General features: G+C 52.2%; 4 protein-coding genes across 4 annotated transcripts; all 4 read left to right on the top strand.

Annotated features, from left to right (window-relative positions):
* Positions 1-32: 32 nt before the first annotated feature.
* On the top strand, positions 33-6,379 carry C8Q71DRAFT_912237 (uncharacterized protein; the record flags this gene model as incomplete). Its single annotated transcript, XM_047929183.1, has 7 exons — positions 33-79; positions 141-1,010; positions 1,068-1,343; positions 1,406-2,812; positions 2,864-2,963; positions 3,016-3,402; positions 3,763-6,379. 7 exons carry the CDS (start codon positions 33-35, stop codon positions 6,184-6,186), a joined length of 5,511 nt encoding a protein of 1,836 aa, XP_047772286.1. The 3' UTR covers positions 6,187-6,379.
* Positions 6,380-11,995: 5,616 nt separating this feature from the next.
* On the top strand, positions 11,996-15,502 carry C8Q71DRAFT_719204 (uncharacterized protein; the record flags this gene model as incomplete). Its single annotated transcript, XM_047921280.1, has 3 exons — positions 11,996-12,657; positions 12,715-14,294; positions 14,349-15,502. Coding segments are annotated over 3 exons (3,396 nt in total), but the record flags the coding sequence as incomplete, so codon positions are not given.
* Positions 15,503-15,670: 168 nt separating this feature from the next.
* Positions 15,671-15,886, top strand: C8Q71DRAFT_678017 (P-loop containing nucleoside triphosphate hydrolase protein; the record flags this gene model as incomplete). Its single annotated transcript, XM_047919726.1, has 1 exon — positions 15,671-15,886. A coding segment is annotated over one exon (216 nt), but the record flags the coding sequence as incomplete, so codon positions are not given.
* A 1,345-nt stretch (positions 15,887-17,231) lies between these two features.
* On the top strand, positions 17,232-18,891 carry C8Q71DRAFT_728551 (uncharacterized protein; the record flags this gene model as incomplete). Its single annotated transcript, XM_047921965.1, has 8 exons — positions 17,232-17,290; positions 17,345-17,362; positions 17,417-17,618; positions 18,146-18,206; positions 18,286-18,325; positions 18,371-18,433; positions 18,486-18,734; positions 18,792-18,891. The coding sequence occupies 8 exons, from the start codon at positions 17,232-17,234 to the stop codon at positions 18,889-18,891; spliced, it is 792 nt and encodes a 263-aa protein (XP_047772283.1).
* Between the last annotated feature and the right edge of the window lie 1,595 nt (positions 18,892-20,486).

The following is a 20,486-nucleotide window of genomic DNA, read 5'->3' as shown; positions in this document are numbered from 1 at the left end:
ATGACGATACCCAATCGAGGTCCCGGCCAGACATGCTTCCTCACGAAATTCTGCAGCATCTCGCAGGCCGCAACGACATGTTGGTCATCTCTTGCAGTTCGCATTGGACACCGTCTGACACGCGTGCGATTAATGACTAGGGAATCCGAGGCTGAGTTTGCCTCGCGCCTGGAAGGTCGAGATGGGCAGTTTTCGCTGGATGCGGTACCTGACTCGATGCAGGCGGATACTATCGCAACGCAGGCGGAGGTCATGGAGATGATCCGTCGAGTTCACCACGGAGTTCATCCGCGTGGCTCTGCGGGCGCTACTTCCGAGGACGCCGTGGCTCGAGACGAGCGTGACTGGAATGACCATCGGCGGGTGTCCGTGAAGGTGTCGGACCTTGAGCGGTACTCAAAGGACGGTTCCGCACACTCTGCAAAGATGGCGTCGGTATACCTGCGGAACCGCTCGACCGTCGTGCTTGACGAGACGTATAGAATCCCGGCGACTGATCCATCCCTGGAGTGGCGCGTGAAGAATAACTACCTGGACCACATGGCCTGTATTCCGGCCAAGCAGGGCCTGGCTGTGTGTCGACGGCCGGTCGGTACGCTTGGGTACAGGTTGACGGTGGACCTGTTGTCCCCTCACCGGGCGCTCAAGTTCACGCACACGCACATTGACTTTGACCCGTCCGGCCGCTGTGCTTTCTTTGGGACGTATCAGACGGACCTGCTGTGGTGTGCATTCGTACCGAACGCCTTCTTTGACGACAACGACAACGAGAGCAGCGACCTAGCGTACGACCGGCCCAACGGCGATGGCTCAGCCCTTCCGCTGTCGGCATACGGGATCAAGGCGGGCGACACACGCCTGTCGCCTACAAGGTTCAAAATCTGGCAGCTGTTCTGGTGCCACGTCCTCTCTACCATGCAGTGGCGCGGTGTGTCGGTGATGCCGCACATCTGGTGGGGTCTGTCGGATGATCTGCGCAAGTGGAGCATTCGGGACATGTGCAACATATTGTGAGTGTACTCCGTCGGCTGGGCACTGGTCTGCTTGTATACTCACCTGAGTGTCAGCGACCAACCGAAGATTGAACTCACGCACGAGGACGTCGTCCATATTGACGACACCTTCGAGGCTGAGTGGCGTACGTTTGTTCATGAAATGCCTGCGGCTTGGAAGAAGGACAAGTTCTTCATCCACCACAAGCCCATCATCATGTCACAACGCTACGGTCAGAACACGCCGATCGCGGTGGAGAACGCGATCGACAGGGAGACGCAGCAGTGGCAAGAGGAGCGGGCATGGGGCGCAATGAAGTATGTCTCTATGGCGGTGGCCACCGAGTTAACGTGAGTGCGATCACGTTCACAATCCGTTTGGAATAGACTGACTCGGTGGCTGCGCTTTGCAGGGCTCATGACGTCCAGCAACACGAGCCGATACCACCAGATGACATCCTGCGTGAGCATGTAGAAGTGTTCGACACGCCTGTTGTGGATCGCACTTCGCGCCCAGTTGACCTATACAACTACCCGCTTGAGGACGAAGATGGAAACCTACTGCCGTTATACACTAGGGAGGGGTTTGACGTGCTGCGCACCCAGCCCGTGGACAATTCCGATCTCGACGGGCCGGGTTGCGGTATTCTGCTTGACCTCCGCCGTGTGGACGAGCTCTTTGCGGATTACGCAGACGACAGCGAGGCCATGCAGCGGCTCGCTGTACAGGAACACGAGCGTCGCAGGCCCCGATCTCCATCATATGAGTCCCCATCGCCGTCACCTGGACCGTCGTCACGAGCGCCCTCGTCACCTCCCGGCTCATCTTCTCCCATCCCCAGTGTACACAACAGTCCCAGCCGGCGCCGTTCCAGGGCTTCCCCATCGCGTTTGTGGCTGGAGGAGGAGGAGGAGGAGGAGGAGAGCGAGAACAGACCACGTCGGCGCCGCCGCGGGGTATCTCGGTTCATTGACGACGAGGCTCGTGGTGACGATGACGAGGAGGGAGCGTCGGACGTTGCAGAGGAACATGAACTGGGTGCCGACCTGCGAGACGACGCCCCAGACGAGCTGGAGAGGTGCGAACAGATGACCGTGGAGGAGCTGTCCGCACATCGGCGGGAAGCCCGCGGTCGAGCCCGAGCCACCTCGCACGGTGACGAGCGCGACGAACCCAGGGCGGCAAGCAGACCACGCGGCTTCAGGACGGCTGAGCAGGACGACGCGCTGATGGAGGACGAGGTAGAGGCACTGCTCGATATGCGTCGCCCAGCGCAGGCCAACAAACGGCTCCGCGTCACTGCGTACCCTCAGGCCTTTCTGGGACATATCGGCCATATGCAGGCGAACCAGATGTTCCCGATTTACGCGCCCTTCATGGTGGACATTGACTGCGAGCTGCGAAGGGACGTCCCGCCCCAACCCGATTTTCACGAGACATTGGAAGACGGTGCGCACTTCGTCGAACCTGATCTCGCTGGGAAGGCGGAATGGATGGACAAGCATGGGTTTGACGGTCCGATCATCGAAATGGGAGGCTGCCAGATCTACAATGCGATGTCGCACCGCGCACGTCCTACCGCCGGGCAACAGGAGGTATGTACAGGCATGCTCACCCAGGCGGCGACGGGTCCCTGGGCGCCTGGTAAGAGGGCGACCAACCTGCACGCGAAGATCATGCACCGCAACAATATAGGTCTCCCTCAGGACCGGTTCCGAGCGGCGGTCGTTGACTACGGCGCACCTAATATCTCGCTGCGCATCGAGAACAACTTCACGATCTTCATGAGACGCATGCCGGAGGACAAGCGCACCGGAGCGTAAGTCACGGTTGTGTTCGCAGTTGCCGTGCATCGCTGATCGCCACGTAGACATATCTACCGTGACATTATACTATCGCACATCCAGTCTACCCTCCATCCCATCATCCTCCAACGCCTTCGGCACCACATCGTCGTGTTCAAGCCCGATGTAGGTCCATTGCTTCACTTTGGCGTGCATCAGACACTGACCACGGCCGTAGGTGTTCCCCGCCATCTATCACTGGATGACGTTTCCCGTTCGCGTCGTGTTGGAGAAAATGTACACGTCGATGGTTGCAGACCTTCAGCAAGGCCGAAAACAGCCCGCGCTTCAGATCGAACTGCTCGCGATGATGGAGCGCACCCTCGCATACGCGCATACTGGGAACGCGGCGGTCATCTCCGGCTGCATGGGTCCTCTATGGCTCAAACGCTCTCTCCTCGAGTTGGGATTCCCCTGTCTGCACCCCTCCATGCGTCTCGATGTGGACAACGATTTCCCCTTGTCGATCTCGGTAACCGCGTGGCCGTGTCGTCCGTCTGACATGACGCCGCTCCTCGCTTCATCGCGTGCCTTCCAGCTCACTTGGGGTGCCGGCGCCCTCGCAGTAAGTCCTATTTCCTTTTCCGTCCTGAGTGACACGCCGCTCCAGGGGATCTTGCGCACCCGCGCGAGATCCCCTCAGACGCGGTTAAACGCTATTGGCCGCTCTCAAACGGCCTGCGAGGGGATCCTGCGCACCCGCGCGAGATCCCCTCATACGCAAATATGAGCTATATGCCACGCCAAAAATGCGTCCGAGGGGATCTGGCGCGCCCGCGCGAGATCCCCCCATAGGCAAATATGTGCTATATGCCACGCCGAATATGCGTCCGAGGGGATCTGGCGCGCCCGCGCGAGATCCCCTTTTAAGGGCACGGGCATCACATTTCATGGGTTATAAGACACTGACACACTGCACACTTAGGGATACACAGCGGCGTTCTCCTTCTCGCTTGCTCGCGTTTTCGGAGGCTCCGACGAAAAGTTCAAGAGATACGCAGGCAACCCTCACGTTGTAAAGGGCCTGGTGATCGCGGACATTGCCATGGGCGTGCTCATTGCCGACTGGAAGGACTTTGTGGAGCGCGAGGTCCGTCTGATGATGAAGCGCGTGGGCACGCAGGATATGGAGGACCTGTCCGAGCTGGAGCACATCCACTACCACCAGAGAGAGAGCAACCTGAAGCAGTGGAAGGCATGTGCGCACCCGTTTTCGCACAAAGGGGAGACGGCTACCTTGACACAGTCTGGAGCGAAAGAGTCAAAGAAGAGCAAGAAGACGAAGGACCTGAAGGGCAAGTCCAAGGCGCACAACATGGTGTTCCCTTTGGCGCTTCTTGTTGCTACTTTGGCTGAGTCTGTAGACGACATCGCGGACGGGCTCCCTATGGCCTCGACAACTCGGGCTACTCAAGGAGAAGTGGCCCGGGTGATGTGCGACTGCGCTCGTGCAAACAAGCCAACGCCCCTGCGCGCTCCTCTCATCAAGGATGGCTCGGGCATCTTCGTGCTGCGCCTCGCACTTGCCGAACTCGCAAAGAACGCACCCACTAGTCTGATCACCGACACGGAGATCTACGATTGGAGCGTCAACATCTTTGCGCTTGCGCTCGAGGTCAACATGATCATGTTTGTGCCATGGCAGGCACCAAGTGCGGAGGCCCGAGGACGCCCAAAGACGAAAGCATCGGTCGACTCCTGGGTCGAGGTCGATCATACCGCGAGCCCTGTTTGGGACAGTATGGCTCTGGTCGCACCACCGGTTGTGCGCACGATGGAACAACAGTACAAGGACATCATCAGCGGCGTCGGTAAACGCATAGTCGAGGAGGACCCCAAGGGCGAGTGGGAAGCTGCTGCGCTCCCACTGCACGCGTTGTCCAAATTCATCTCGACCCGGAAGGTCCTCCCGGTCGAGTTTACGCTCGAAAATGCGTCGGTGTCAATGCCTGCGGAGAGCGACCCGTCGGTAAGCAGCAAGCGCTTGGTGTACGAAGTGTACAAATGGGTGCTCGACAACTACGACCCGTCGAAGGTGCTCCACCAACTCGCGCTGATGATAGCGATTGTGGTCAGTCGTCTGGCTCCTGAGCTTGGGTACAACGGTGCCGCGTTGGAAAAGGTCTTGCGATTGTCGCCCGGTGGTGTGCCCTCTTCGCAAGGCCTCACAAAGGCTATTCAGAATGCGGATTGGGAGATTGGAACGCGTTCCACCGGTCACACGAACCGGATTCCCTATATCCCGATGGTCACCACCTACATCATCGCGTTCTTCGACCAACATAGCCCGGTTCGCCAGCATCTGCGTGCGAGCGGTAACAATACCTTGGGCTCCCTGGGGCGTGCTTTCGTGGCAAAACATACGGTCAAAGGGATCAACCCCTTCAATCTCATCCGTCTAGGGCTGGCAAGGGGGCTTGGGACAGCAGTGCTGAAGGGCGGCAGTTATGGCGTTGACTGGCGGCCGCTCAGCGAAGACGAGCTGATTGCCGTTCACGCCGATCTGTCCTACGTGTTCGATGATCTGCAGGGTATGCAGAGCGGGTACAGTCAAGCTAAGTTTCTGTTTGGGGAACAATGCGCCGAGCTGCTCGCCCGGAAGGGGGAGATCATACGACATGCCCCACCTCCTAAAGGGCCCAGGGCGGGGCCCGGCGCGGCACACCAGCAACTCATGTCTGCGGCGGCGTCTGTGGATCGGCACCCTGCGGGTCCGTCGTTGCGTGGGACCCCTCCACGTCCACACCGAGCGAACAGAAACCCTGCGCTGCCTGCACTACGTTCAACGTCGCGCGCACCCTCGTTCAGTTACAGCGCGGCCCACGAAGATCCGCCGTTCCTTGCTGAGCAAGCTGATGACCCGCGTCCGCCTTCGCCTCTCCAGTACACGACTATGGCCCACGTCACAGCAAGTGCGCACGCAAGTGCTGGGTCGTCCGCCTCCGCCTCAGGGTCGTCCAGGAGTGGTGGGGCTTCTGCGTCTTCAAGCTCCAGTGCGCGGTCGACGTCGATGCCATTTGTCACGGTCAACGCCTCCGCCTCCTCTTCTTTGCGCCGGGTGGTCACTTCCCCCGGACGGTTTGCGAGGGAGGCGGGCGCACATCAAAGGAAGCAGCAACCTCCGGCGCACTTGGTGGCATCTGCGACGGCGGTGGCAACTACTAACGTGTTCACATCTAACATGAGCCCGACCGCCGCCCGCCGTGGAGTCAAGCGCCGTCGCGAGCGTCCGCCTGGTACTGGTCAGTTCCGCATTGAGATGTTGCCTCCGCCTGCGGCCAAACGCGCGCGCACAGCCTCCCGCCGTGGGTCTGGCAGCGGTGAGGTGATTGACATCTCCGGTGACTGATTAGTTCGTCTCATTATTGTGGACCTGGCGCCGTGTGGACGTACACTCTAATACCTTACTTGTCTCCATGCCATTCTCACCTCGTTGTTCCGTCATACTGTACCAACCTCATTAATGATGGCTTTGATGCAATGGTGACTTGCTGCTGCGTGCATGGTGCGCGCTCACGGGCATTAAACCCAGGTCTAGGGTTAGGGTCAGGACATGTCAAAGGACCCCCCTACCGGTCTCGCAGTCGAGCGCATGTAGGTCGCTACGCACCTTATCTGCGCTGCTGTTGTCACAGTGCCATGTATGAAAGCGAAGGCGACGAAGTGCAGCCCCAACCAGCCATGCTCGCAGGGCTCACCTGACTGTGATGGTGCTGCGCTTCGTTGCCTTTGCCTTCACCCATGGTACTGTGATAACAAGTGGTGTTTCATACAGAAGAGTGCTGGCCGCAGATGAGACATGACGCCTTATTGTGTGACATATACTACTCGCCTTTTTCAGGCGCTATTGCAGTGCTCATGGAAACTATAGCACCACCTCAGTAGACAGATGAGTAGTACAAGAGTACATCAGTGACAGTTTGCGAGAAAGACACTTATCCACACACGAGAGGGTAAAAACTGAGGGATAAGTGCAGGCAGCAAGTGACAAGCACACGAGGGGCAAGCTACAGTCAGTGCTACCGCAATAGGTAATGATCATTGACATATGGTCACAGTAAAGTGCAGCACAGAAGGGTGGACATATGTAACATGTGCTGTTACCGTGCCTCTAGCCAATGAGCAAATCCCTACAGAGTGCTCCATTTGCCATACATCACATATGCATCAATTGGGCAGCATGACACAGAGGCTACAGAGAGCATGTGTTGATTGTCTTGTACTATGTAGGATTGTGACACAGGGCTCAGGTTTGCTTTCTGCAATTCTTTGATGCACTTGCGCTTAAGCAGACATTATAGGCATAGCCACATGTGCCTCAGTTTCAGTTGGGCTGAAAACCTGAGTGAGGACATATTCATGGGAAACATATTTACTTGTTTGATATTCCAACTGTGTTCATGAGCATACTACTTGAGTACCCACCCCTTCATTCAATATGTACATCATCTCTGTTCCCTATCAGTCCACATTAGTGTTTGTGAAAGTGTGGACAACATGAACCGAGTTGTCCTGAATACTGTGAGCATTCATGTTAAAGTAGCGAATGAATTACTAGGAATCAAGACAAAGAGGAGTCAGCTATTGGCACCTTGACCGGAGATTGCATTACCTTACTACAGTAAAGTCGTGCTCGTATAGCACCATCTAGGGAGGTAGGCCGTTTGTAAATTTTATGTAAAGATAGCCACGGAATGGAACCCGTCAAAAATCTGTTAGTCAAAGAACCAGTGGATTCAGCCTGCTGATCATGTGGTCTGCCTGCAGGCAATGTGGCTAATGCCACATGTTTACCTGCAGGTGAGACCATTAGTGCACAGTTCAGGCTCGATTTTCCTATTACCTCACCTACCTCAGGCTGTCTGCATCCTTCCACCATACCAGGCAGAGTCCCTCTGTGTTGAGACCCTAGAAGAAGGGCACGACTCGGACTTAGTGACATGATAGTGATGAAAGTGAGTGCAATAATGTGGCTTTACAAAGTGTGTTAATGGTAATAACAATGTGACAATGAAGCTCCAGGAACTGTCTAGTGTCAATCACCCCAGTGACACTCAGGCCAGATCCTTGTGTATGATTAGGTCAGGGCATGCCAGTATCATGTACTGTTCTGAAAAGAAAAAAAGTGATCCACTCTGTCTCTAAAGTCTGCCATTTATTAGGAAAACGTTGGTGACTTCCCTGCCACATGATGACTTCATGGCAATGCACTCAATGATGTATTGTGGGCACCCGTTGCATAAAGTCCCGATACAAAGTTTACTGTATTCACACACTGTGACAATAACTCTTCAATACAGGAACCACATTGGCCTTTGTCCATTTTTTTTTGGGAAAATATGATGTGAATCACATTGAACATTAGCTGCTTGTTGTGAGCATGACCAGCAGCCTAAACCAATAACTTGAGCCTAAGTCCATTTCAACGTCTCAATCTATTCACACTCCGGAATCCCATTCTGTAGCTATACTACAATGAGCAGTTTGGAGCTACAAAGTCAAGCATGCTCTCCCTGAGATCATCCATTCAGAGCAGTAAAGATGCCTTGTACTCACTGATAGGCTAACTTCAGCCATTGTCACAGGTTCTTCATGACTACACACTAGTTACAGTGTATATGATACATACAGATACCAGATCTGGAGAACTGCGACCACTTGTACTCAATGGCCAAATGTCTCCAAGGTGAGGCCTGGACTCCTGTGGTATTTACCACATGTGACACCCTTGAGGCCAAATGTTTTGGATTGTGACTGCACTGTGGCTCACATGGACCAGTTTAACCAATTCCGTGATGCCCTAAACTTACTTGTGTATTGCCCAGCAAATGAGGCCCTGTTTGCTGTGATTGAGAGCATACCATCATGCACAATATTCATTGCGGGAACTACACAAATGACATCTGGGAGCTGTGAATGAAATAGATGCTGGTAACTACTGCAGCACACAGTGTGAGCCTATGCTATGTGTTGAAGCAACTGCTAGTACACTTATTTGAGTGATGGCTATCACTGGGACTGAGTCCATGAAGCAATGCAGGCATGTTTGGATAGTCACTAGCGTTCAAATTGAATATATGCAGCAACTAAGCCATGTCACCTTAGCCACGTATATCAGATATGCATGTGATGACAAGAACTAGATTTGCAAGTTGCTCAAAGACTTGTACCATAGTGGAGAGCTACTTCTGCTGTGTAGTGAGCACCAGTACTGGTCAACTTGGAGTTGAAAAAACAAATGATAACATTGCACTGGCAACCTTCCTCATCTGTTAGCTCCACTTGCTTCACCGCCTGGAGGAGTGTGAGAGGCCATTGCTGCTCTTCCATGGCCCGACCTTGATTATAGTAATGGCACTGAGAGGAGCGAGTATTGATGTTGGTAAATGAAGCTACATGGAAGAATATAGAGAATGAAGGAGTGTTGTAAACATGTATGTCCTTGACTCATTTAGGCTCCTTGAGAGTCCATTCCAGGAGAACAATTGGATGATAGCCTTACACATCATTGTTTCCAACAAGGCAAGCTATGTTATTGAGTTATCCTTGTACAGGTGCTGTTTGAAGAATGTGATTACTGAGGTATGTGAGAGTCTGCATTTTTGGTGTACAGCCTGAGGATAGCACAGTGATTCCTTTGTAAGCCCAAATAAAACCATCATTTACCCAGCATACAATAGCTGTTGGACCAGCCTTGGTAATAATAACCAATGTTGGCTGATGCAGCCGCTGGGTAATGAAACACTTCTAAAATGAAATTCTGGGTGATCTGAGGCTTGTAAGGCTGTAATGCTAACAGCTCCAAAATAAAAAATTTGTTGAGCTTGTCTGAGTCTTAGACATGTGATGTTTTACTTTTCAGCCACACGGACAGAGCTCAAGGGTTGCTTGCTGGCACAAAGTGAGAGCTTAGGCCTGAAGTGTGTGCTTGTGCTGGTGTGTTGAGAAGACGAGGTTGGGTGTGAGAGGCAGCTCTGTGAGGTGGACAACAGTGGTAACAGGTCAGGAGCTGTTGTTGAAGAGTGTGCAGGGAGGTGGTGAGCTGGGAGGTAACGAGGTGGAGTGTGGGTGTAGGAAAAGTGACAGGGAGGACTTGAGGTGGGCTTGTTGTGAAGAAGGGTAGGTGGGGAGAGTGTGAGTTGGGGGGGTAAGCTGGAGTGTAGGCTGAGGTGGAGGCTGCAGGTAACGTGGAGCTTGGGGTGGGCTGTGGTGAGGTGGACAGACTAGTTATATACTCCCCGTAGAAAGGGGGCAGACTACAGCAGCAGCAGCAGCTGCGGAGACCTGCAGCACCCAAAAGGGTAAGCGCAGGCACCTGCAGACCCCAAAAGGGTAGGCGCAGACACCTGCGGAGACCTGCAGCTCCCAAAAGGGTAAGCGCAGACAGCTGCGGAGACCTGCAACTCCCAAAAGGGTAAGCGCAGAGACACTGCAGCAGCTGCAGTCCCCAAAAGGCATCTGAGGCCATGCAGCTGTGCACACTTTGCAGCCTGAGTGACATTGCACAACCTCTTCAGTCAGCAGTTCTGCTAACATGAAGCAAAGTCACAGAATCTGCACAAGTGAATCCTCTCGACGCACAGATTCACTGCCATGAGCACCCAATGCAATGATTGCACACATGTCCCACTCAGTCAGCTGAGCCATTGTTCCCACTGCAGTGTTAATCCTCTCGTCGCAAGGATTCATGATCTGGCAAACAATCTCAATGACAATGCTCCACACACATGTCCAACAGGCTGAGGTTGCTGCCACATTATTTGCATCCCAGTTTGAATCCTCTCGTCGCATAGATTCAATGTCAAGTGTGATAGCACATGGATTGGCCCTCAGTGTATCATATATAAGGACCACACACCAAGTGCCAGAGCAGGAGCTGTGAGAGGAACAGCTGCAGCTGTGCACATTCTAAGGGTATGACAGCCTGAGTGACATCTCAAAGCATGCACACCTTTGAATCCTCTCGACGAGCAGATTAAACACCATGCCCACCAAATGCATTTGCAGACATGTCTCATAGGCTGAGGGTACTGAGACATTGTTTGCATAGCAGTTTTAATCCTCTCGTCGCAAGGATTCAAAGTCTGCTGCAACAGGCCAATCTCAGTAAGACTGGACTTGAACATGATCCACTTGTACCAGTGGGATCAGTGAACAGATCCCATGAGCCAATTTGCTGAATGGCTTGGGGTTCAGACAAGACAATGGCCATATGAGATGCCCAACTGATCTGCAATATAGTGGCAAAATGAAGCATACAGACATCACAAGTGTTTGTATCAACTGAAGGATCCATGGACATGTGGATGCAATGCTGCAGGCAACACATTGTGTGCATGTGACCCTAAATAAGGTTCAAACTCAGCTCTCTAGCTTATATAGACTTGTTAGGCTCAGATGTGGCTGATCACCTCTTTGATTGCAACCACAACCTTCCTAATTTGGAACTTCACCTCTTCCTCAATGTCCAAGTCTACTACTTCTTTCTCCTGCACCCATTGTGGGGATATCTTCCCAACTCGTGGTACCCGTGATGGGCACACTAGACAGTGTCTGAACATTGCGTATGTCTCTGTTCAAAATGGTGTTGCATGTATCCAAGCTGCGGGCAAAGGAGCCTTCAAATGCTTCTGTACAGCAGAAGACTGTCCCAAGGACTTCACTAGGCGTGCAGTGCTCATTGAGCATTTGTCAAAGAACTCTGTCTGGAGAGGACAACTGGTAAGCACCAGCTTTGTCATGTGACTTCATATGCTGAGGCTGACTCCATGTGAAATAGCAAGGCCTCTTGGAATCTGAAGATGCCCAGGGAATGTTGGATACTGGCACAGTAAGGATGTTAATCTATGCGACGAGAGGATTAACTCACCACACACAGACTGCCACAGTTGAACATGATCAAGGTGGTATTGCAGGGGGATCTGGGGAACAGGTCAGTTCTCATAATGACTCCTGAGCTATCTGTCCTGACAGCTTGTCTCAGATGGTCCAGGATCTTACCACACCAGTGAATATTGTCCATGTCTGGTCTGCATACTGTGGTCCAGTAACTGACAATGACATTCCAGTCTGCTGTAGAAGACATGGATTTGATGCACAGCCCTGGCTTAGACAGCATGGGGCTCTGCTATCAGAAGGCATACAAATTCCTGTGTTGCATGTCTTGTCAAGTAGCCCTCCCTAGAGAGCAAGTAGCAGGCCATCTGTCTCAGCACCACAAGCTCATTCCCTATGATGCCACTCTGTTGGATGAAGAATGCACCACATTGGACCTTGCAGTGCTTCCTTCCCTTGGAGGCAAGGACCCAATTGAAGCTATTGCAGGGCTGCGAATCCACCAGGGGATGGCTTGTTCAGCCTGCCCCAAGGTGGCCCAGTCCTCGGAATGGCTCCGGGTTCACTTCTCACAGGTCCACACTGGTCAAACAAAGCCCAAGGAGTGGAGAACATGCACCATGCAGCACCTCTCGGACGTCCCCCCTTTCCATGCATGGTTTGAAGTTGCTTCACCTCAGCCAGCCTCCAACTCTACCAGTCCTCTGTTGCAATTTATCCAGAAAATGACAGAGAGCACCAACATCCTTGTCCAGCCTCAGGACTCTAGGGAGATCAGCCCATGGCTATTGTCCACCCACTGGCATGAACACACTGCCCCATTCTCACCTTCCCAACTCCGTCATCTGGTTCTTGCACCCTCAGCCAATGAATTCCCATCCCTTTTCAAGACTGTGGAGTCCTACTTCATGGACTGTGTGGGCCTTATTGAAGGGACCGACCTACTTGTGCTCCAGAAACTCAACACTGATGACCCTTTAAAGAGGTGAGCATATATGTTAGTGCTTTTTAATCTACTCGCTGAGAGGATTCATCTCACCAGTGGCATCAGCAATAGCCCCTTTCATCCTCACCAGCAGCAGGCATCCAACAGATCTTACATGACCATATTGGCATGCTTGGTGGCCTTCCTTCTCAGGGAGAAGGGCATATATTCCCTTCCACTTCCTCCCAACATTGTATCCTCTATCAGCGACCTTGCCCATGCCATTCGAGTGGATGCCGCGGATGCAAAGGACCACTTGCACTCCTTATTGCTGCAGCTCTGGACCACTCACTGGAGGAGATCTGATGGCAACCACATCCCAGATCCCACAGAGAGGTTCTTGGCCATCTACAGCCTCCGTCCAGATGGTGGTCATTGTGACCCCAAGGACATCACCGGGCCCATTGCTAGGTTCAAGTACAGCATGCGGCTGGTATTCCTACACCAGATCAAGTACTGGACCAGAACCCAGGAGCCCTACCAGGATGACTGGGGCTGCTCCCAGCTGGAGAGATGGTTCTCTGAGAAGCACTACTCCTCCTTTAACACCATCTGCAGTCTTCAGCATCTTGCGTCTGGAATTGTCAAGTCTACCATGGGCCTACCCAGGATCTGGTGGAAAGACCAAGCCAAGTGGAGGAGTCTGCTTTACAAGGGAGACCTGGTCTGTCTAGACCAAGTGGAGGAGCTGTTCAGGAAGCAGGAGGAGGACCTGGTTGCACTTTGGAAGGACAAGGTGCTGCTTGGCCTGGACCTCAGGGTGGACTATGACACCATCAAGGAGGACTTGTCCAGGGACGATGTTGGGTATTGCTTCCTCAATGATCCCAGAAACAGGAATCTCCACTCCAGAACTCTCCTCCTAGAAGCTGTGACTAGGGACGACATCCTGGTCACAAAGCTGCTCATCAGACAGGGTAGCTCCTATGCCTGGAGGGTGGATGCCCTCCGTGAATGGCTTGGATACTATGCCAGTCTGCAAGGCCTCCTCATGCTTAGGTGTGAGATGCTGGCTGGAGGACCCGCCAGAGGAACAGAGATCACATCAATGAAGTTCCGGAGTACTGCCACCCGCCGTGTCCGCAACCTCTCATTTCTTGGCACCCATCTCACCATGCTCACCACCTATCACAAGTCAGGGGCCCTCACAGGAACCGACCGCCTCATACCCCACTCTGTGGATGCCTTCACTGCAGATCTCTTAATCCAGAGTCTGGCCATTGCTCGACCTTTTGCGGAGATGGCTGCCAGAGTCTGTTTCCCCACCAACCTCACTGTGCATGCCCTCTATCAAGACCACCTGTTTGTCAATTTCAACAAGCCCTTTGACACTGACAATCTCAGTGAGCTCATGAAGAGACAGACACAGCCTATCTTGGGTGTGGGTCTGACAGTCAATCCCTGGAGGCATATTGCCATAGCCTTCAGGAGAAGGCTCTGTAGGGGGGCCAGCAACCTGTTTGAGGACGAGGAGGAGATCGAGTCCGTGAATGCTCTGGCAAGTGGGCACTCCAGAGCTCAGGAGAACAGAACCTATGGGATCAGTGTGGACACCTTGGCTGGTCCTGGCGAGGATGTCTTGCCTCTGTATTTGGATGCCAGCACTGACTGGCACAAGGTCACTCACACGGTGCCAGGTATGCACGCATATATCATGTTGTTACAATATTGCTAAGACCTAATGTCAACAGGAGGTGTAATGCTGCCCTATGACCAAGCCATGGGCAAGTTCTTTGGTGAGCTTGCCCGTGTCAGGGTCATCCCTGCAGATGGACCATCTGGGACCAAACCCCAATCTGTGGATGAGGACAAGATCTCCCAGGATGTGTCTCAGAAGGTCTCTGAGAGCCTAAAAGCAGACCTCCCAGGCATTGTCCAGCATGCGCTTGCCCAAGTCCTAGGAAGCCTCGACATCTCTGGCAGTGCTGCCAGTGTTGCTTTTAATCCTCTCGACGCAAGGATTCAACCTGGTAGCCATCCTCAGTCTGGTCCATCTGGAGGCCATCCTGCGCTCAATCCATCCATCCTCCCCGACCATCATGTTCTGTCCAGGGCTGCTCAACGACGTCAACGTAAAGGAACCATGAGCTCTGGCAAACCTCCCAGTGAGCTTGACATCATGGAGGCTCCTCCCCCTTCCTTTCCTATCCCAGACCATCTGCAGCCAGAACAACCATCTATCCCAGCACCCACTTCTGTGTTCAGGACAAGCCAAGAGCCTTCAGAGGACCTAGCTCTGGAGACAATATCCAACCTCATCAGGCGCCCTGGCGTGTCATGGACCAGCCGCTCCCAAAAGGTTGCCATGATGGCCATCCTGGACCACAAGACAGATGTTGTTGCTGTCCTTCCTACCAATGCTGGCAAGTCTATGCTCATGGTTGTCCCTCCCCTCATGGAACAGAACAAGGTCACAGTTGGCATCCTCCCTCTGAAGTCCCTCCTTGTGGACTTTAGAAGGAGACTGGACAAGATGCAGGTTGGGTATGAGGTGTGGACCGGAGATGGACAGAAGAGGCTCACAGGGCAACACAACTTGGTCCTTGTCCTCATAGACCAGGTTGTCAAGCCTTCCTGGAGACAGGCCGCTGCTGAGCTCAATGAGCAAAAGCCCATCTGGAGATTTGTCTTTGATGAAGCCCACTTTGCTCTGACCTCCAGAGACTTCCGGGACTGCCTGAGGGAAGTCTACGCCATCCGCACATTCTCTGCCCAGCTTGTCCTCATGTCTGGCACCATCTCCCCACTCTCTGAGCCAGCCCTCAGGGATAGCTTTGGGCTCCTCCCAGACACCGAGGTCATCAGGGAAATTGTCACATCCAGGTCAGAGATCCAATACATCGTGGAGCCTCTCAGGGACAGTTGGGAGCAGATCATCCTCAGGACAGAACAAATCCTGGTGCTGGAGATAGCCCAATTCCAGCCACAGGACAGGGGACTGGTCTTTGTTCCCTACAAGGACAAGGGGTTTTTGCTGGCCAAGTACCTGAAATGCAACTTCTACTGTGGAGGAGGGGACCTGACCGATGAGTTCCGGGCCGAGATATACAAGAACTGGGTCTCTGGGAAGGACAAGATCATGATTGCCACCTCTGCATTTGGTGCAGGGAATGACTACCCTCATGTGCGGGTTGTTGTCCACGCTGGCAATCCTCAGGAGCTGGTGGGCTATATGCAGGAGAGTGGTAGAGCAGGGCGAGACAAGAAGTGGGCTAGGGCTCATGTGCTGCCAGGCCCCAATCCACCGAGGAGGCCACTGCCACTGCAACCTGGAGATGTTGACCACAAAGGTGTTGCCCAGGTCTACAAGTGGCTTGGTCCCAGCCCTTTCAAAGGTGCTCTTTGCCACAGAGCCATCTTTTCCGAGTTTCTGGACAAGAAGCTTTGGTCTTGCCGAGGTTTCAGATCACCCCCCTGTAACATCTGCCGGCCGCTCCCTCCCATGCCACTCAAGCTCCAGGTGCCAGCCAGCCTCACAATGCTCTTTGCTGGGGTGCCTGCTGCCACACAAGAAGCTGTGTCCCGCAGAATCCACCTCCCACCTCCATCTACCACCTCCAAACACTCTGAAGTCCAGTCCCTTGGCATCAGCAAGCCCCGCCAGAGGAAGAGGGTAGCATCCCAGCCAGCTGATGATGGCTTTGCCAGAGCCTCTGAAGCAGCAAAGAAGAGGAGATTGGATGCCGATGCTGGGAAGGCTGGATATGTGGAGAGGTTCATCCAGGCACTCAACCAGTTCTCAGACAGCTGTGCTCTCTGCAAGCTCTTAGGGCATGAGCATGCCCAGCATGGCTTGTTTGCCTGCAAGTCCATGAAGCAGATCTCGACTGTCCAGGAGTATATCAAGTGGAGGAAGCTGATAGTCTATGACACCAGGCACCACCACCAAATCTGCTTCAGGTGCCATGTGCCTCAGCTATCCGATGAGCTGCATGCCCGGTACAATACTGGGGATAGTAGTGCATGCCGTTGGCCAGATGTCATGGGCATGGTGATATTTGGCATATTTCATAACCCTCATCTCCTTACCATGGCACAGGCTCACTTCCACCAGAACTGGCATACTCTAGAGGGCTACAGCCAGTGGTTGGTGGCCAGGCCAGTTGAAGGACATTCCAGCAATCTCTGTGCCATATTTTTGTGGCTATGTGACTTCATCCAAGAGCAGGATTGATTGATACTGTGTTTAGTATTTATTAGATTTGTAACATTAGCTGCAGTGTTCAATGGATGTAATTTTTGTACTGCTGTCACAGTCTGTGTGGCCAGTATATGCAGAGCAATGAATCCTCTCGACGAACAGATTCACATTCCATACTCTAATGGGGGTTTGGTCAATCACTTACAATGACCAGCTAGGCTCAAAGATCACATGACTGATGCACACAGAGACAAACAAACATAAACAAACAGTGACAAATCCATGTTCATATATAAAGGAATGCAGCAAGCAGTCCCCTCTTCCTCCCAAACAGTCACCATCTCCCCTGCAAATAAGACACAGAATGCCACAGGTATATATATGCAGTGAATGATGACTCAGCAGCTGATCACATGACTTTATCAGGTTCACAATGCCAGGCCCTCTGGCAATGGCAATGGAGGAGATAAGAAGAGACAAGGACCTGACAAGGTAAGAGTTCTGCCCTTTATCAGCTTCAGATCATTGACAAGAGGTTATCCACAGAAACAGACAAACCAGAAGGTCAGTTCAGAGGTTGTGCCATGCTTGGGTACAAGGCTGATCATAAGTGTGCAGAAACTGCCTAAGCGGTGCTTTTGGTGTGGCCGGGTTGGGCACATCAGAGTTCACTGCAACAGGTTCCAGTGCCATGAGTGTCAAAGGTATGCCCCTGGGCATCTGCCTGGTCGCTGCCCTTGGGTGGGAAGGAGGGAGGAGGACATGGAGTACTATGTTGATTGGTGTGATGTTGGAATTGTTGACCAGGAGGATGAGGCTGGTAATTTCTAAGGTGGCTACTAAGTAGCTCCAAAGCAATGTTGTGTAGAAATGTCATGATAACTGTCCAAGATAGCTTTATGGCAAGTTGTGTGTCAGGCAATGTCTACATGGATTATTACTCAGTGAAGGACATGATCATGAACTTATGGATTAATAGTTGTAGCTACTGATACGACAGGCTGCCACCATTTGAGAGTCTAACATACACCAAAGTTCAACAAATTCCCTAACCTCACCATCTAAGTGCCCAAGTGAATCCTGTCAACAAACAGATTTGACCTCCAAAATCATAGCATATCATCCCAAACACAGACTGACACACAGCCTGTGCTCTTGTGTTAATCCTCTCGTCGAGCAGATTCAATGTCTGGTGTGATCAAGTCATGTGTGCCCCACCCAGGGCTGTTGATCTATCATATACAAGAGGAAATCAGGCTCATCCTCGAGATGAGCTGAAGATCAGTGGCTCTGGATCACATGATTTCAACTTCCAGTCATGTGCCCATGGCTGAGAACACTATATAGCTTTGGGCATGCTGGCCCAGCACCCCCACCCCCCTCTCCCCCTTTGCACCACCACCAGTAAGTAAGTCTCAGTCACAAAGATAATTGCTAATCCTCACTGAAGCACACAGGAGCAATGTGCTACTATGATGATGTTGTAGAGAGCGAGGCATTTGATCCATACACAGATGACCCATTGCTGTGAGTTTATCATTTGTGTTGCCATTGTTGCCTGACTTTGCATAGCTTTGAGTTCAAGGCTCCAAAACGCAAGTCTGAGATCGATCCTTACAGGGATGAGGAGCATCAGTAAGTGATCCTCTTTCCAGCATGACCTTGTCCATCATCTGATTTGATACAGTCTTGGCCCTAAAAAGGTGAAGGTGGATCACCATTGGCGTGATGAGAAGCCTCTCCCCAGGAGCAAATTTCCCAGCAGGAAGGAGAAGACAGACATTGAGCTAGAAGAGCAGAGATCAAAAGAGCACCCACCCATTGAATGTGGTTTCATGCTCTCAGCTGTCCCTCTCCACATTCATCACAAGAGGAGGTGCTTCAGGTTGCCTGGGGTCTGGGCACTGCCATCAGAGTCTCCTCCAAATCAGTCCTTGTGAGTACCTGGTCTGTCAATTGTCTCTTATACTAAGCTCTGAATGACATCTGTCAGCACTCAAAAGTCCAAGCCAACTAGAGTGAAGCCATTGTGTGACAGCATACAGACAGTCTGCAGTGATGAGGAGTTCATTCCAGGCCTGGATTTCTTGTAGACCATGTCAAACCTTGAAAATCATTTATTGTGTTCAAGTAAGGCTACATGTCTGCAAGTGTCTCTGCAGGCATGTGTGTGTTAAGCCATGTTGGCTTGATGGGCATGTTGCACCAGACTTTTAATCTGCTCGACGAGAGGATTAAAAACCAGCACAAGGTATATGTGACTTGTCTTAGCCTATGGACAGGCCTGCCACATGCTTGAGTTGTGATGGTCTTGAATCTGTTCGTCGAGAGGATTCAACCAGGTTCAGTCGCTTGGCTTGAACTGTTGTTCAATTGCAACAGGGCTAACACAGAGTTCGCTTGTGTTTGCAAAAGCAAATGAACCATGGAAATGTGAATAAAATCCTGCAAGGCCACACAATCACTAGGAAATAATTGATTTCAATGGATGCCACAGTGACAACAAATATAATACAATACAAACAAACAACAACAAAGAGAGCAGATATATATACAGGTACAGCCTCAGGTGTCTCTCCTTACTCAAGACCACCATCATGTCAGACTTGAAAGACACTCAGAAGGAAGAAACAGTGAGTGCTCTGATACACAGCTGTGATAGTTCTAACCTGACCCATGTAGATGACCCAGGATGGGAAGGTATGCTTAGCTGATCATGCTTAGTCAGCACAGCAGTGACTGACTGGGGTGCAGGCAGCTGAAGAGGACATTACAAAGCAGGAGGATGAAGCTGAGCAGGACATCCCAAGGGATGAAAGTGTGAGTGATGCTTGAGTTAAGTGTGGATGATTGGTGGGCTAATAGCTGTGTGAATTCAGAACTATCCAGCCACTGGGCCTGTGTGTGAGCACTGTGCCTTCAGAGGCCACACCAGGTATAATTGCTGGTCTTGGGTGTGCTATGGGTGTGAGAAGAGCAACCCTGGGCATTCTCCTGAGGAGTGTCCTGAGACTGAGGGGAGGACCCCTGTAGATGAAGCTCACTTCCACCATTGGGTGGATTGAAGAGGGTAGAGTAGTAGCCAAGTGCCAGTAGTGACTGTGAAGTGGGGTGGGAATTGAATTGGGAAAGGTGTACTTGAAGTGTGACAGACAGTGTATGGGCATAAGGGACAGACTGGATGATATGGAGACGCAAGATGGGCTGGTGAGTGGATTTGTGCGGTGTTGAATCCAGGCGTCGCAAGGATTAAAGAAGTGAAGTGGCTGTGGTAGTTGGCTATGAGAGTGTGTGATGGAGCTGTGCTGTCACATTTTCCATACAATAAGATGTCGCAGTGCCGAGTTGAGTGGTGTGATGTAGGAGTGCCGTGTGAAGATATAGTTGAATGTAAGTGTAGATGTGGTGAGTATGAAAAGGGACAATGGTGAGGAGGAAAGTAGTGATGTACTGAGGTTAGATGAATACAGGAGACAGTATGAAGTTGGTTGAATCTACTCGTCGTGAGGATTAAAGAGTACAGGGAGGTTGGGTGAGGTACATATAGGGGAGTGTGTTGGAGGTTAGGGATGAGCATAACCATGTGAATAGGGTAGTAGGAGTGGGTATATTGGGAGTACATGTAGGAGGTAAAGTACAGTGGAGAGGAAGGAGATGAGGATATGGATATGGACATATGTAGTGTGAT

Source organism: Rhodofomes roseus (assembly GCF_022264815.1).
Source record: "Rhodofomes roseus strain CIRM-BRFM 1785 chromosome Unknown C8Q71scaffold_55, whole genome shotgun sequence".
Classification (NCBI taxonomy): Eukaryota; Fungi; Basidiomycota; class Agaricomycetes; order Polyporales; family Fomitopsidaceae; genus Rhodofomes; species Rhodofomes roseus.
The sequence above is the reverse complement of the archived record's forward strand: the minus strand, read 5'-3'. Positions and strand labels throughout refer to the sequence as shown.